This window comes from Gigantopelta aegis, chromosome 6, assembly GCF_016097555.1.
Source record: "Gigantopelta aegis isolate Gae_Host chromosome 6, Gae_host_genome, whole genome shotgun sequence".
NCBI classification, from domain to species: Eukaryota; Metazoa; Mollusca; class Gastropoda; order Neomphalida; family Peltospiridae; genus Gigantopelta; species Gigantopelta aegis.
In genome coordinates, this window is record NC_054704.1 from 29,817,414 (window position 1) to 29,835,522 (window position 18,109).

Below are 18,109 nucleotides of genomic sequence, written 5' to 3' on the forward strand. Positions count from 1 at the left end.
CGTACACGAACGCAAGCTCCAATTATACGGAAATTCAGCATTGGGAACATGGAATACACATGCAAAGCGTGCAAATGAAGCGCTTTGTGAAAAAGCAAGTTATGGGCACTTAGCAGACCTTTCGCTTTCGCCCTAATTTACGTGCAAATGTAAGCATGTTTTCGCCATTAGAACTAGTCGACAGTGTCAATGACAGTGGATTTTAATTCATTTATGGGTTGCTTAGACCCACTTTCGTCAAAATGGAACAATACCATGCGTGACATTATGGTCTAGCTAATATAATTGACATTCAGAAAATAATGTCGAAAATATCGTCTGACCCTTAAATTCTTTTGAGTAGTATATATATATATATATATATATATATATATATATATATATATATATATATATGTATATGTACGCTTGTTTGCCTTCACTTCTTACCCATGTATGGTGAATTCTGACTCTGCCGACCCATACATACATTGTACTGGTGCTCAATAGTGCCTACATTGTACACCACTTGAAACCAGAAAACATGCAGTTGAGATTGTGCTTATGTGTCAGCTGTTTGAAGTTGTGTTCACATCAGCGTCTTAAAACGTTACAGAACTGTTTCGGAAATGTTAATACTTACAACGTATTGAGTGTTAACGTTGAAACACTTTCAAAAGAATATAAAACGGCTAGTGGGAACAGCTAGTTGATATTGATTAAAACATTTTTTTAAAGAAACTGTTTAGGTCCATTTTAGAAGTGGTTTAGTGGGAGCACATCTGAATATATTGTGATATATTGAGGTAGATTCTTCATGCTGATGAGGAATCAATTTCGGTTACTGGAATGTATGAAATCGGTGATAATCGATTTCTTCTCTCTTTTTTTGTGTGTGTGTGACCAACACGCAAGAACCTCATTAATTTAAGTGCATTACCTCTTTGGCATCGACTGGATGGTGAAATAGGGCCTCAGTAAGTGTAGGCTATTCAAACTGACCTTGACATCGTTGTGTTAGACCTATGCACTCTCATGTGGGTATCTATGTATCACAAAAGTAAACTACTATTAAATTAAATTTTCCAATTTTCTTCTCTTTTTTTTTCTTTAAGAAAGACATTTCAGTATAGTGATATTTGTCAGTACCGTAACAGAGGTCAGTACTATAACGTGTTAATCAGTATCGTATCAGGGAATAAAATACTTCATGTGTGTTCCAAATTGTGTTTTATTTCATCGTGTTTCAAAAGAAATACTTTAATCAACGGTGAAACTTTTCTACTGTATCGAAACTACCTCAAGATTTCTCTTTTAAAAGTATTCATTTTGCACAACCAGCCTCGGTGGCGTCGTGGTTAGGCCATCGGTCTACAGGATGGTAGGTACTGGTTTCGGATCCCAGTCGAGGCATGGGATTTTTAATCCAGATATCGACTCCAGACCCTGAGTGAGTGGTCCGCAAGGCTCAATGGGTAGCATCGACCAGTGATCCATAACTGGTTCAACAAAGGCCATGGTTTGTGCTATCCTGCCTGTGAGAAGCGCAAAAAAAAAAAAAAAATCCCTTGCTGCCTGTCGTAAAAGAGTAGCCTATGTGGCGACAGCGGGTTTCCTCTAAAAAACAGTGTCAGCATGACAATATGTTTGACGTCCAATAGCCGATGATAAGATAAAAAATCAATGTGCTCTAGTGGCGTCGTTAAATAAAACAAACTTACTTTAAATTCATTATTTAGTATTTAAAGCCACTTAAAAAAGAAGAAGCAAGAAGCTCAACATCTAGAAAACCTTTCAAATTTATTTAGGGATAAACAGTTTTCATGATGTATGTTTTGTTAGTAATTTGTGATTAATTTACAATGATGTTACGGTACTGACAAAATAAGCGGGTGACCTGGTTTTGACAAGGTAATTTGTAAAGTGCTGCTAACACTGACATATGATCCCAAGCTGATTCTATCAATTCATCCAATAATTTAAACGAAAATACTGACTTTTTATTTTTGAAAGTAAAAACCTGCATTTGGGACTTTATCTGATAATGACCCATATATATACTCTTCAAAAAAAGTTGGGGAACTGAAATATTAATGTTAATATCAACTATTAGACCGAACATACGCTTTGACCACAGACATCCTAGTAAAGAACGTTCAGGTCTGTTTATCAACACTCCGAAACACATTCCATAGTTTGCACGTGCATCACGTATTTGCCCCGTACACGTGCGTGGGGTGTCATTCTCGATTTTAACAATTTCCAGGAAGGTCGATTAATCACTGTGGAACATTATTTCTGTCAATCCTTTTTATTCTGTTGATCATACAGTTGTTATTGTTTTGTTTTTAGTCATTTTTATTGTTTGAATTTGCGATGTGGCGTATGCAACACGATGAGCGTCTACGGGCTATTGGCATGCTACAAACGGGCAGAAGTCAGCATGAAGTGGCCAACACCTTCAATGTTTCGAAGTCAGTGATTAGCAGAATAGGTACCAACAAACCCAAAATGTTGACGATCGACCCCGTTCACGTCGTTCCAGGGCAACGACAGGAGTACAGGATCGATTCAATCGTAACCGGGCTCTAAGAAATCGAGCTCAAACGGCAAATCATATTGTTGCAAACCTTCGTCAGGCTACTGGTGTCCGAGTTACGGGTCAGACGATTAGAAATCGTTTTCATGCAGCCCATCTTCATGCTCGACGGCCCCGGGTTGTGCCTACCTTGACAAATCGTCACATTGCCCACAGACGTGAATGGTGTTGGGAGCGTCGCTGGTCACGTGTCATGTTTTCGGATGAGTCCCTATTCACTTTGGACTTCCTTGTCAGGCGTGGTCGGGTCTGGCAACGTCACAATGCGATTTTATGACAGACTTGGCGGTGGATCGGTTATGGTGGTATCACTATGACTGACAGATCCCCCCTCCATATTGTGCAAGGAAGGGTCACTGGGCAGTACTACCGGGACAACATACTGACACCCTTTGTCGTCCTGTTTTCTAGGCGTGTGGATCGACGGTTTGTTTTTCAGGACGACAGTGCTCGTGCTCACCGTGCACGAATCGTCAATGCTCACCTCCAGCAGCACAACATCTATCGAATACCATTGCCAGCAATGAGCCCAGACCTTCGCCCATTGAACACGTCTGGGACATGATAGGGAGACGTGTGCGTCAACATCAAAGACCGCCGACCACGTTAGCGGAACTTGGCCAGGCGCTGCAAGAGGAATGGAACAGACTCCCTCAAATGGCCATTGGGAGACTCATACGCAATATGCCTCGTCGACTAAATGAATGTCTGACACATCGTGGCAGTATCACCCACTACTGATTAAAAAACGTCAACTTTCAAATTTCACTTCTGACCCCAATCGTCCTTCAAGATCTTTGGTGGTCATAAAACCTACTGTAATACTAAACTACCGGTTGTAATGTTTGCCCAATTAATTCACTATTATCATATGACCATTCCCCACAGCTAATATACCTTACAATTTTGGCAATTGTAAATTCTTATTAAGAGTTCCCCTACTTTTTTTTAAGAGTATATATATATGTATATAATTATAATATATTGGTTTAAAATGTAAAACGTTCAATTCCATTATGATACATAAATTATAAATGTGCTACTACTTACCATACAAATAATTTAGGATTTACAAATATTTCCTCTTTTCATACTGAACACTTATAAATTATACATGAATGACATTAATTCTTGTCTTGACAACCAGATACGAATTTGTCTAGAATCCGCCCGTCCGTCCGTCTGTCCACTTTTCCTTTGATATCTAACTTCTCCTACATTATTGATTGAATTGTTCTAAAGCATGGTATAATGATAATTTGGGGAACCTTTCACAAACTAATACAGAGATCGTTTGGAAATTTAGAAATTTAGAATTTTTCTTAAATATTTTTTAAAATGTAAATTGAAAATTAAAACTAAACTTGTACAAATTAGTCCATCGAAAGTTGACAGTAGTGATGGTAAGCACGTAGTGAGGACGTGAAAATAGTTCGTTGTTCTGACCAAAATGATGTTTACGTTTAGTGGTATAGCCTCTATTAGAAATCAGCAAGAAAAATAGGCAGAGGTGCGTCCCCTCCGGCGTTGCGGTTACAGTTAGAATGTCCGATGACCACAGTAACAGTTGTTTGTGAATCTTCAGCTGAGATTTATGCATGCCAGTCCCTGGCATCATAAAAGTCTCCACCTATGCTTTAAAAATAAAGAATGATACTGGTAAAAATTAAGTTGCTGAAATTGCGTTTTGTTATAACTGACCATGTGTCAAATATAGGAGATGAATCTAGTCAGCTGTCACCCACCCCGTGACCATGATTTTGTTTCGGTTTTCTTGCATGTGTTTTTTTTTTCCCTCCAAAGCTGCAATCTCGCCTCACATTAATGATCATAGTTTCATTTAAACATACAAACACACCTGCAGTTTTAATAAATTGTGTGTGACAGTAACACAGTTGTAATAGATAATAGAAACATGTCAGTTATAGTGCGTCCCACGGGGAAAGCATCTTTTCATACTATGGAATTTACTACAAGATATTTATTTCTGAGCCGCTTGTTTTCTAAATTACACACAAAATAGTATATTTCCAAAACAATTTTATTTTTATTTTTACGTCAAACCAAACTTAAATTATTTACAAAAACAAAACATTTTTGTAGGAGGATGGGACGGACTATATGTAATGTTCCGATCAGAACAGTCCCCTTCCATTCGTGCTATATGATGGGGTTTTTTTTCAATGTATTTCCGGGGACGCATTACCCGACCCTCCCCTAAAAACACCACTAGCCTCAACGCAATTTCCTGAACACGCGCCTGTTTGACTAAATATTCCGTTTGCTGCAAATCAATTAGGCTTATATACTTTGCATTATAAAGTGTAAATTTTGCTGTAATAACAGCTAAATATCTTATGTAACCTAAAAACGTCTACCTATAGTAACAGTACTTGTTTTGTTTACATCAAAATATGCCCAACATGTTAAAATGAAGACATCGTTGTATACATGCATATAAGCGTAAGTGGCAGGCAAAACAAAAAACCTAATATTTTAAAAATAAAAACCCTCAACGATTTTACCCCCCCCAAAAAAAACCCAACCCCCCAAAAAAAACCCCCAATAACAACAACAAATCTGCCCCAAATAAACAATAGCCTACAAAATAAGCCCACGCAAAAGTACACACGCACAACTAAAAAAATAACCCAGACGAACACGCACATTTAAAAAAAAAGTTTTATCGATATATAATGTACACATACCAGTGACGTAGGAAGGTGGCAAGGGGGAGGGGCGCAAGCACACACACATACATATATAGGCCAACACACACACACACACATACACACACACACACATACACACACATTCACACACACACACACACACACACACACACACACATACACACACACACACACATACACACACACACACATACACATACACACATACACACACACACACATACACACACACACACACACACACACACACACACACACACACACACACTTTCTTTTGACTACGGTGTGCCAAAACCTCTTTACGAAACACCATGTGAGACGACAGACTGGCCGGACAAGCCTTGATGCATATTCATCGTTCTTTGAAAGACGTGTTCGTAAGTATTTCTGTTGAGCACAAAACATATTGTACATTTTCTTCCTCCCCCTCTCTCTCTCTCTCTCTCTCTCTCTCTCTCTCTCTCTCTCTCTCTCTCTCTCTCTCTCTCTCTCTCTCTCTCTCTCTCTCGCTGTCTTCTCTTGTTTAATATACTTGATATTTACCTTAAAATACTTTACCAATTAAAATATGAAAATATTTGGGTTATTTATGATGGTTTTGGGGTTTTTTATTTAAATTTTTATAATAAACTGGCGATAAACTCTACATATACTGAGTTTTTATCAGAGTTTAATTAATATATATTTCTTATTATAGTCCTGTTCAACTGTTTAAACCCTAAGTTTTTTGCAATGTTACATTTAATTCCTATTCAATCCTTGTTTTTTCACATTTGTATGAAAACAAACCCAAACCCCGACAGGTTTTATATACAATCCATCATCTAAAATGTACGAAGTTGACTTATTTTTATTTTACAAAAGTCTCTGTATATTTTGAATGCAATTTCGTTCTCTTATAATTAACTAAGGTTATTTGCATAACAAAAGCATCACTAATGTTCTTTTCCACCTTCCTAGTGGAATATATTGTAGTATGTTCTGTATTTAAGAAACAATTTGGAAACAAAAGTCAATAAACAATTCAGGTGCGGATTCAGTCGGGGAGTCCAGGTGACACACCCCACTTTTATTTTTCTGAAACAATATATATTACAGAATACACAAAAAAGGTTTTATATACAATTCATACAAATGATTTTGGGCCCCCGCTATTAAAAAACTTCTGGATCCGCATCTGCTATGTCATTAATGTAAAGTACTGTACTGATACAAAAATAAATAAGTTTGGGGATAAACATAGTAAAATAACTATAAGACAGGTTGATACATTATGACTGTCGGGTTGTATGCCCATGAATAATATATAATATTTATTATTTACTAATGCACAGCATCACAGGCAAGTGTTCATCTGAAGGCCATGTTCCTTTTTAGTGAGGGGGTTTGGGGTGAGGTCTTAATCTTGTGATGTTCATTGTGACATATTGTACACACACCTGGCCAGAATATTGTATACCCATGATTAGTGGAGGTGTGGTCCTCTACCCAACCCCACACCCAGCTCTGGCTTCGTATGTAGGTCTATTTTATATGGTTTTATACTGATTGTCCATGTTTTGTAATACACATTCAATTGATAGGTTGTTTGATAGTGACTGATAATCAATGTCATGGGAATAAATAGTTTTCAGTGTTAAAGAGTTAATACATGCATTGAACGTTATATGATTGATGGGTAGGGAGAAGCAATTTTCGATTTACCCATATTTTACTCAAATAACAATAATGTATGGAATGTCCAGTAATACATTTTCTGTGAACTTATATACCCTTCTATACTTGTATTTCATGTGGTTTACACAATGCTACAACAGCACATGCAATCATAGATTATACTTCGAAAATAATATGTTATTGACCATCGACTTGATATGTACAAGCAATGTTATCGTATTTTGGACATTCAGGGCCATGTCTAGGGGTGGGCAAGTGGTGGAACTCCGGAAAAAGTCTGAACAATAGCTTTTTGGTTTACAAAATTGCTTTGCGCATTACAAAAGTACACCTCCCCCTCCAAGTACCACCATAAATACTATATATTTACCCTCAAGGGATCTCAATTAAAAGAACAAACTTGTTGAAAGGGGAGGGCTTACCAGACCTAACATTGTGGACTCTGTAACACCTCAACCTTGTATAAGCTGATTTTTGTTTGTTACTACACTCCAGTTGTGTTAGGTTAGGTACAGTATTTAAATATATAATTTATGAAATAAAATTCAAATAAATAATGTATTGGCAAAATTGATTCAATATACTACATGTACATGTAATGGTTACATGAATGTTTTACGTATATGTTTAAAGAAAAGGTTAGACAAATCTGGTACACATTTTACATTTCAAAACATTCATAACCTTGATTCAATGAAACAAGCTATAATGGCCTTCAAAAGGCCTCGTATGGTATTTTTTGTATGCAAATAGCCGTAGTTATTTATAGGAGAATTAAACTGCATTAAAAATACACAGAAAGTTTTGTAAAATGAAAATAAGTCAACTTTGTACATTTTAGAGATGTATTGTATATAAAACCTGTTTGGGTTTGTTTTCATGCAAATGTAAAGAAAACAAGGATTGAATAGGAATTAAATGCAACATTTGCAAAAAACTTAGGGTCTAAACAATTGAACAGGACTATAGTCATAATGCAGCTCACCCTAATACAAAACTCTACACAGACTGTGTTGTCCAATGAAGGAAGGAAGGAAGGAAATGTTTTATTTAACGACGCACTCAACACATTTTATTTATGGTTATATGGCCTTGAACATATGGTTAAGGACCACACACATATGAGAAGAAACCCGCTGTCGCTACCCCATGGGCCACTCTCTTCTCGATTAGCAGCAAGGGATCTTTCATATTCACTATTCCACAGACAGGATAATACATACCACGGCCTTTGTTACACCAGTTGTGGAGCACTGGCTGGAATGAGAAATAGCCCAATGGGCCCACTGACAGGAATTGATCCTAGATTGATCGTGCATCAGGTGAGCGCTGTACCACTGAGCTACATCCTGCCCCGGATTGTACAATGACTGAAGTTCACAGTTGAGCCAGTGTGTACACAAGAGCAAGTGAAGAAGTAAACCGCATGAGAAAGATTAAAATTGTTCAGTGTCTAGGTTAGGTACTGACCTCATGTTGGCTCACACAGATAGCATACATGTACAGATGTCATTTAAACACCGGGATATAACAGGTAATGTTCACTTTGATTTGTGAATTCATGCATTTGTACAGTTGAATAAAAAATAATGTTTGGCATGTTTACATGCTAACAGGCCTAAGGCTAGGTAAACATAAAAAACAGTTCTTCTAATACAAGTGGAAATATGAGTTAATGTTGGAGATAAGAAGCTGATGTATTTTTATGTCAAAAGAACCAATGGCACTGATGCTCATCTGAGAGTGTTATCAATGAATGTTTAGAATCAATCTTAAAGGAAATGTTTTTCATATCAACTTATTTTCGTGCTTATATCCAATTACGGTTCAAGCACTCTGTCCTAGGCACACACCTCAGCTATCTGGGTTGTTTGTCCAGGACAGTGGGTTACTTGTTAATTATTAGTGGTTAGTGAGAGAGAAGATGGTGTAGTGGACTTACACCTACCCATAGAGTCGTTAAAACTCGCTCTGGGTGGGAGCCGGTACCAGGCTGGGAACCCTGTACCTACCAGACTTATGTCTGATGGCTTAACCATGACGCCACCGAGGCCAGTCAAAGGAAATGTGTTTGTTTTCTCTTAATAACCACAATGAAAAGTAAAACTTATTTTATATGATGAACTGAGTATATCTTGTTCAGTTTATCTTCCTTGTAAAGAGTCAGAGATGAATATGATCATGCTATTTTAAGAACACAAGTGGTACACTGTAAATCCACAGATTATACATAAACACAAGCTAAGTTGTAACAGTCTAAAGTTTTGTTTCTGTGTTAGTAAACTGTTTTAAAATATTTAATAATAAAGCACTATCAAATAAATACTATTAAACCTATTAGTTATTTGATCATTAAAATTATAATAAACTGACATGTTTTTAAAACATTTTTCAATAGAAATTTTATTAAAGTTTTATTAGCATATCTTAAAATGATGTGTCACAAGATGCATAAATGTTTAATGTATACCAGATGATGGAATATATTATTGCAGCCAGAGAGTATGATGTCATCACCACATTGTCCAATCACAGAACTAAGAAACTCTAATACTACAAACATTGAAGTTTGCAGTCCCATTGGTATGTTTATTTAAAATGGTACCTTGCAGTATAGACATAAATATATTTTTAAACCAGTAGCTGAAAATAATACATGTATATTATAAACATTTTTATAATTGTATTTTTAAAATAAATAGTAACATACTGTGTGGTCATATAAGGAAGGAAATGGTTTATTTAACGACGCACTCAACACATTTTATTTACGGTTATATGGCATCAAACATATGGTTAAGAAGTGTGGTCATATAATGTAATGTAAGTTTTTATGTAGTTGGTAGAATGCTGACATGAGCTGCATGGGTTGAAGAATCGAACCCCCTCAGTGGATCTATTGTCTGATTACATTTTTTCCCATTTAATATGTGCTGTCCTGTCTATGGAAAGGTGCATATGAACGATCCCTTGCTGCTAATACAAAAATGTGATTTTAACATAATTTGTAGTAAATTTAAATTATTCTTTTTAATGTATTCAATAATTTTGATAACTACCAGTACATGTAGCCAGTACAAATGGATTTATTATTTCTGGTTTATCAAAACATTGAGACATTTTTTATTTTTCATAAATATAAAATGGACCTTTGTACTCCACAGTTTAGTTTGTTTCCAAGTTATAGACTTAGTACTCATCATCCACAATTTAACTAGTTTCCAAAAAAACCTTATACATTTGATCAGCTATAGACTTAGTACTCATCCACTATTTAACTAGCTTCCAAGAAAAAACTTATACATTTGATCAGCTATAGACTTGGTACTCATCCACTATTTAACTAGTTTCCAAGAAAAAACTTATACATTTGATCAGCTATAGACTTGGTACTCATCCACTATTTAACTAGTTTCCAAGAAAAAACTTATACATTTGATCAGCTATAGACTTGGTACTCATCCACTATTTAACTAGCTTCCAAGAAAAAACTTATACATTTGACCAGCTATAGAGTTAGTACTCATCCTCAATTTAACTAGTTTCCAAGAAAAAAATTATACATTTGATCAGCTATAGAGTTAGTACTCATCCTCAATTTAACTAGTTTCCAAGAAAAAACTTATACATTTGATCAGCTATAGACTTAGTAGTCTCCACTATTTAACTAGTTTCCAAGAACAAAGTTATACATTCAATCAGTTATAGACTTAGTACTCATCTGTCAGTTGTCAGTGTCTTTTAACTTTTAGTCAGATCTTGTCATGTTCTAATAATAAGAAAATTATGCAACAATTATTCTTCCTGGGTTTTTTTCCTTTCAGATATTGTCTCTCTCCTACAAAAATGTGATGCTGAGATTTTTGATGGATGGGATGACTATCCAGTATGTATGTATTTTAAGCTCAACAGTAACAACAGTTTTTCCAGTTTGCTTGCTTGTACTGCTAATATATACCTGCCTCGGTGGCGCAGTGGTTAAGCCATTGGACTACAGGCTGGTAGGTACAGGGTTCGCAGCCCAGTACCGGCTCCAATCCAGAGTGAGTTCTTAAGGGCTTAATAGATAGGTGTAAGGCCACTACACCCTCTTCTCTTTCACTAACAACTAACCCACTGTCCTGGATTGACAGCCCAGATAGCTGAAGTGTGTACCCAGGACAGCTTACTTGAACCTTAATGGGATATAAGCACGAAAATAAGTTGAAACGAAATGCTAATATATTTAATTCTGTGTTTTATGTAGGTCAGCTTTAGTAACTGTTGGTATTTAGAGCTCTCCCAAAATTGATAACTGGAGAGGATGTCAATGACCTAGTTTTGTTATTGCTAATGTTTATCATTTTATACTACGTTTCATTGCCACAGTCTCGTAAAGCCAAATGATTTGATTGTATGTAAATAATGGGTATTGGAAAACAGTACCCCCACTTCATTCCCAACCGTTGTGATTATTTATGGAACTACCCTTAGTGTATACAAGTTCATGTGATTTCCTCATATAAAAGCTCTTCAAATATTTCCATAAATATAAAGTTTGTTTTGTTTAATGACACCACTAGAGTACATCGGCTATTGGATGTCAGACATGTGGTAATTTTGACTTATAGTTTTAGAGAGGAAATCTGCTACATTTTTTCCATTAGTAGCAAGGGATCTTTTATATGCATCATCCCACAGAAAGGATAGCACTTACCACAGCCTTTGATATACCAGTTGTGGTGTACTGGCTGGAAAGAGAAAGAGCCCAATGGGCCCACTGATGGGGATTGATCCCAAACCGACAAGCGAGTGCCTTACCACTGGGCTATATCCCTCCCCTTCCACAAATATATAAAATATATATAAAACAGGAATGTTTGTTTAATGACATTCTAGGCCCTGTTCTGACTGATAATGATACATATATAAAATATATATAAAACAGGAATGTTTGTTTAATGACATTCTAGGCCCTGTTCTGACTGATAATGATACATATATATTATCTCAGTATTACGTAGATACAATAGTACCTAAAATATAAATTGTATAATAAACAGGGCCTATTTAACAAAATATTAATATTAATTTTTGTGTTTCTAAATATTTCTAGGGAATTTTTAGTGAACGAATACAAAACACTCTGAACAGAATTGTTAGTGTGGCAGCCACCATTTTGGAGAATCCAGAAGAGGGCGCCATTGTTTTTAGTGGCTGTGGTACATCTGGAAGACTTGCATTCATTACTACGGTAACTGGTTATGAACAGTGGTTACCTGTTCTATATATTATTTTTTGAAGGTTATGAAATACAATGGTTACAATTTTTAGGGGAATACTTTGTTTTCCTAAGCTTATGAAATACAGTGGTTATACATGTATTACATTTTTGGAATTCAATCTCTCCTAACAGTTTTAATTAAATTATGGAAATATTATTATGTTTTTTATTGTGAAATTAAAGGTAATTGAATGAAAAGTCCTTCAATATAAATACTATCAAACCTCTAAATCCATCCAAATTTACCTATATGAGTAGGTAATATAAATTATTATTTCTTTAAAAAGAATACCTACATTGTTATGTAGAATACATATACTGAAAAAACCCATACCTAGGGTACATTTCAGTGTTATATAGGGCACTCTTTATGGCAGATTTCGTTTGTGTGCATGCATGTGTGTGTCTTTGTGTGTGTGTGTGTGCATGCATGTGTGTGTCATTGTGTGTGTGTCTTTGTGTGTGTGTGTGTGTGTGTGTGTGTGCGACATTGTGTGTGTGTCATTGTGTGTGAGTGTCATTGTGTGTGTGTCATTGTGTGTGTGTGTTGTGTGTGTGTGTGTGTGTGTCTGTGTGTGCATGTGCGTGTGTGTCATTGTGTGTGTGTGTGTCTTTGTGTGTGTGTCATTGTGTGTGTGTGTCTTTGTGTGTGTGTGTGTGTCTTTGTGTGTGTGTGTCTTTGTGTGTGTGTGTCATTGTGTGTGTGTATGTGTGTCTTTGTGTGTGTGTGTCATTGTGTGTGTGTCTTTGTGTGTGTGTGTCATTGTGTGTGTGTGTGTCTGTGTGTGTGTGTGTGTCATTGTGTTTATGTGTGTCTTTGTGTGTGTGTGTGTCTTTGTGTGTGTGTGTCATTGTGTGTGCGTGTGTTTGTGTGTGTGTGTGTGTCATTGTGTGTGTGTGTGTGTTTGTGTGTGTGTGTGTGTGTGTCATTGTGTGTGTGTGTGTGTGTTTGTGTGTGTGTCATTGTGTGTGTGTGTTTGTGTGTGTGTGTGTGTGTGTGTGTGTGTGCATGTGTGTGCATGTGTGTGAGTGTTAAAATTTGTTGTTTGTTTTGTTTGGGGTTTTAGGTTTTTTGTTTTATATATGATATTTTATATGTATGGTTTAAACAAGGATTCCTGTTTCACTTTTGTAGAAAACATTTAATGGAAGACTGAAGAAAGAAGGAAAGACACCATGTTATCAGTACATAATCGCAGGTGGTGACAAGTTAGTATGACATTGGCAATGGTTTTATAAAGTTAAATTTATCTTTATCGTATATGTTTTTCCTATTCCAAAAGGTCCTGTTTATTTTTATAGGCATTTTCATTGTCAAAATAATTACTTTTATGATGATGACAATGGCTGTTTTATGTTCTTTTCATCATGATTGTTTGAAGAGATGAATTGATAAAAAAGCCTTCACTTTGATCAGCTTGACATCACCATGTCATAGTGATTCAATCTAAATCAATATTGCCTTGTAAAAATAGTAGGAGCCACATACGATAGAAAAGGCGAAATGACTCATCGAAGGCAATTTTGACCCTGCCTACAGCAACTTTAAAAAAAAAGTGATTTTTCAGTGAGAACGTGCCAAAAAGTGGGAGGGGGTGACACAGTTTTATATTTAGACACATTTACACTATTATAAAGCAAATATAAAGCAAAATATCTGAAAAGTGTGGGGGGGGGGGGCACATCCCTCCTTACTCCCCCAGCTTCCTACGCCAGTGCTTTTTCAGCAAATAACACAACTGAAAGATTATTGTGCTGTATATAGACATATTTCAAATGTTCACATGTTATACACTGGCTGATAAATGTACACCAGGTGTATACATCTTGCCATCATTGACGAGCTTTACCGATGGCACTTTTGTGCTGTCGGAGGGGTGGGACGTAGCCCAGTGGTAAAGCATTTGCTTGATGCGTGGTCAGTCTGGGATTGATCCCCATCAGTGGGCCCACTGGGCTATTTCTTGCTCCAGCCAGTGCACCACGACTGGTATATCAAATGCCATGGTATGTGTTATCTTGTCTGTGGGATGGTACATATATTTTAGCTAAAAAACAAAGAAAGTTATTTTTTCTGATTTACAACTATTAACATGAGATGTGAAAATACTTGGGACAAATCAAATGTACATGTATATAGGTGATACTCCCCGAGTGTCTTGTGATATCATAATTTATCAGCATGAGTTTATACTTTTATCAACGAGTGCTGATAGATTATGATATCTCAAGACACAAGGTGGGGGTATTCTTTTTATCATCCATTATCATTCTTATCATTTGCGACAACTGTAAACAGTGTCTGTAATGTGGGTTGAATGTTACTATATCTGGCAGTGGTAGACTTGTTAACTAGCAGAACGACAGTGGCGTGACATCACTAATGATAGGTTTAGCACTGAAACATACACAGTGATGTAACAAAAGAAACGATATCTCCTGAGAGAATATCGCAGGAGGTATCTCAAATAGGTTAGAATTAGAAGGAAGAAAGGAAATGTTTTATTTAACAATGCATTCAACACATTTTATCTAGGGTTATATGGCATCGGAGATATTGTTAAGGACCACTCAGATATTGAGAGAGGAAACTTGCTGTCGCCACTTCATGGGCTACTCTTTTCAATTGACAGCAAGGGATCTTTTATAAGCACCATCCCACAGACAGGGTAGTACATACCATGGCCTTTGTTACACCATTTGTGGAGCACTGGCTGGAACGAGAAATAGCCCAACGGGCCCACCGATGGGAATCGATCCTAGATCAATCATGCATCAGGTGAGCACTGTACGACTGAGCTACATCACTCCCCACCACCAGAAGGAATTTAATTAAACCACCATGCTTCTGTTGTCGTGGTAAAGCGCTCGCTTGATGCTCGGTCGGTTTGGGATTGATCCCAGTTGGTGGGCCCATTGAGCTATTTCTCATTCTAGCCAGTGCACCACGACTGGTATATCAAAGGCCATGGTATGTACTATCCTGTCTGTGGGATGGTGCACATAAAAGATCCCTTGCTACTAATGGCAAAAATTTAGTGGGTTTCCTCTCTATGACCATGTTTGACATCCAATAGCTGATGATTAATAAATCAATGTGCTCTAGTGGTGTTGTTAAACAAAACAAACTTCTTCTTCAATTCCATTATCTAAATTAGGGGGACAATTACAGTTAACATTTTCCCACACCAATTATGGTCTGTTATAATCGATCATCACATCATGATCAGTAAAGCTGGATATTTTCTATTACAATTGATCAATGGAACATCAATAGCCATTAGTAATGCATTTAAAGTAGTATTATCCACATAGTTCAAGATATTCAGGGAAATATGACCAGTATGACCCATGTGTGTCATAATGATTTCATGTGCACATCGAATGATGTCATAATTTGATGTGGCTTCCCCAGTGTAAATGCTTATCAAAATGACGTCGTTTCGTAGTCTCTTTTTAATAAGGTTTGAAACATTTTGACATGGTCCTAGTTTGTTATTCGTGAAAATAATATTTTTGATAATGTGGATAATAAAGAAATTATTACACTCGTGTGTGAATCATACTGATTTTACGAAACTCATGTCAGGATTCATGTATTATACAAAAATCCTGACATTTTTGTCGTAAAATCAGTATGAAATACAAGCTTGTATAATAATCTATATATATATTTAATTTGTTCTATTTTTCAAATTAATATATCTCTTCACTTAATAAGGGGTGGGATTTAGCTCAGTCAGTTGAGCTTGCAGGATCGAACCACCTCGGTGGATCCATTCAACTGATTGTTTTTTTCCTCATTCCATCCAGTGCACCACAACTGGTCAAAGGATGTGGTATGTGCTTTCCTGTCTGTGGGGAAAGTGCATGCATTTAAAGTAATAGATGTTTTTATCCTGCAACCACTGTTTCTATAAGACAGATTACAACCACGGATAAAGCAAAGTCTTATACTTATAGTAGCAGGATATCACTTTTGATGTCACTCATGTGATGTCACATGCATAGCTACATTATAAAATTGCTCATTTGTCCTCTAGGTCATCATACAATGTAGCTGAAATAACAGAATATAATAGCTTTTCCCCTTAATTTTTATGATCTGCAGGATAAAGTCAATAACTACATAATGACGTCTGACATCAGCTGTATCCTGTTTGGGCCAAATGAGAAATTTCCCATTCTTACCTTCACAGGATAAAGCCGATATCCGACACAGTAACTAGTTATTCTCTATTTTTCAAACAGATTTATTTCTTCACTTATTATGACTAATTGCCAGAGCCTTGTTTACGTCTCAAGAAGCGATAGAAGATGACCCAGTGGAAGGTGAGAAGATCCTGGAGCAGACCACCGCGGGGAAGTCGCGAGTTCTCTACATCGGCATCACGTGTGGACTGTCCGCACCTTTTGTCGCTGGTCAGCTTGACCACTGCATGAAAAACACGGCCAAGTTCACTCCAGTACTGCTCGGATTTAACTCAGTTGATCAAGCAAGGTACTAGTGTACTTACCAGTGGATGGATGGATGGATGGATGGATGGATGGACAGGCAAAGAAAGAAGTTTGGGAATGGGGATGGATGGAAGAATGGATGGATGGATGGATGGGTTTGTTTGGTTTTGGTGAATGGGTGGGTGGGTGGACAGATGGATGGATGGATGGGTGGGTGGGTGGATGGATGGATGGATGGATGGATGGATGGATGGATGGATGGATGGATGGATGGATGGATGGATGGACGGATGGACGGATGGGTGAGTGGTTGGATAATTGGGTGGGTGGTTGGATGGGTGGATGGATGGATGGATGGATGGATGGATGAGTGTGTTTTTGGTGAATGGATGGATGGATAAATGGATGGATGGATGAATGGATGGATGGATGAATGGATGGATGAATGGACAGATGAAAAGAGAGGGTGGAATAGATGGATGGATGCTTGAATCATTGAACATATTCATATGAATAAGACAGTTCTTTTTTTTTAGAAATCTCCCAATTGAAAAATGGGATCAAACGTTTCTTCAGGGTAAGTGGTTTATCTGGGATTTTTCTTTAAATAAAATATTTTTTTGTGACTTTCCTACTTCAATATTTGTGAAGTTAATATGATGTAAATTTTAATGTGGAATTGTAAACATAGTTATACAAATCTAACATTTTATTAGATTATTAAATACAATAAAATCAGTGTAGTACATTTTATTACTGTGGACAGTAGATTACTGTATAACATATTGTTACATTAAGTTATATACACTGTGAAAAGAAAGTTATATTTACTTCTTCTTTTTTGTTTATAGAAATCATTGTTCTACATTAATTTGCTGCTGACATATTAAAATTGGACAAGTTTCTTATTTGAAAAAAATAAAAATAAAAATAAAAATAATAATAAATTGACATTGATTATTTACAGTTGTTAAAAAACTGGAACACACAGAAAAGGAAGGAAAAGGATTTATCCTTAATCCCATTATTGGTGTAAGTTTTTAAAAATTATTATAGTGAAGGATTTGTATGGTGCATTGTGTATAACTGAAACCTTTATTTTATCTTAATAACAGAAAGAGGCATAAAACAAAGTGTCCCCACCAACACAATTGTTTTTATTGAGATTAAAATTGTTTTAAAAATTTGCAGAATATGTTCAGCTTAAGATTGTTTTTTTTTCGTTTTTTTTTACTACAAACCAACTTTTAAGTGTCTTAAGGTCCTATGTCAAAGTTGAGACTATAATATTTCATTATTCTGATATTTATTTGTAATAAATAACTATAAATGAATCAATCCCACACATAATTGTTCCATAATTAACTCTAGAATAATAATTTTAAAAAGTCTTGCACTGGACGACAAGAGGAGTTTCCCGAATAATTTGTGGCTAAATAT

The 18,109-nt window shown here is 36.3% G+C and overlaps 1 protein-coding gene across 2 annotated transcripts in view; it reads left to right on the forward strand.

The window, feature by feature from the left end:
* Nucleotides 1–5,490: 5,490 nt before the first annotated feature.
* Nucleotides 5,491–18,109, forward strand: part of LOC121375964 (glucokinase regulatory protein-like) — a 29,161-nt gene continuing 16,542 nt past the window's right edge. The window contains exons 1-8 of one of the 2 annotated variants that reach the window (XM_041503707.1): nucleotides 5,491–5,648; nucleotides 9,444–9,531; nucleotides 10,773–10,834; nucleotides 12,044–12,181; nucleotides 13,347–13,420; nucleotides 16,497–16,712; nucleotides 17,206–17,246; nucleotides 17,637–17,701. In XM_041503707.1, coding sequence (XP_041359641.1) covers nucleotides 5,616–5,648; nucleotides 9,444–9,531; nucleotides 10,773–10,834; nucleotides 12,044–12,181; nucleotides 13,347–13,420; nucleotides 16,497–16,712; nucleotides 17,206–17,246; nucleotides 17,637–17,701 — 717 coding nt within the window. In that variant the 5' untranslated portion in view covers nucleotides 5,491–5,615. Of the gene's footprint in view, nucleotides 5,649–8,409; nucleotides 8,483–9,443; nucleotides 9,532–10,772; nucleotides 10,835–12,043; nucleotides 12,182–13,346; nucleotides 13,421–16,496; nucleotides 16,713–17,205; nucleotides 17,247–17,636; nucleotides 17,702–18,109 lie in introns of those variants that run through there. The other variant, XM_041503708.1, reaches the window with a different exon arrangement.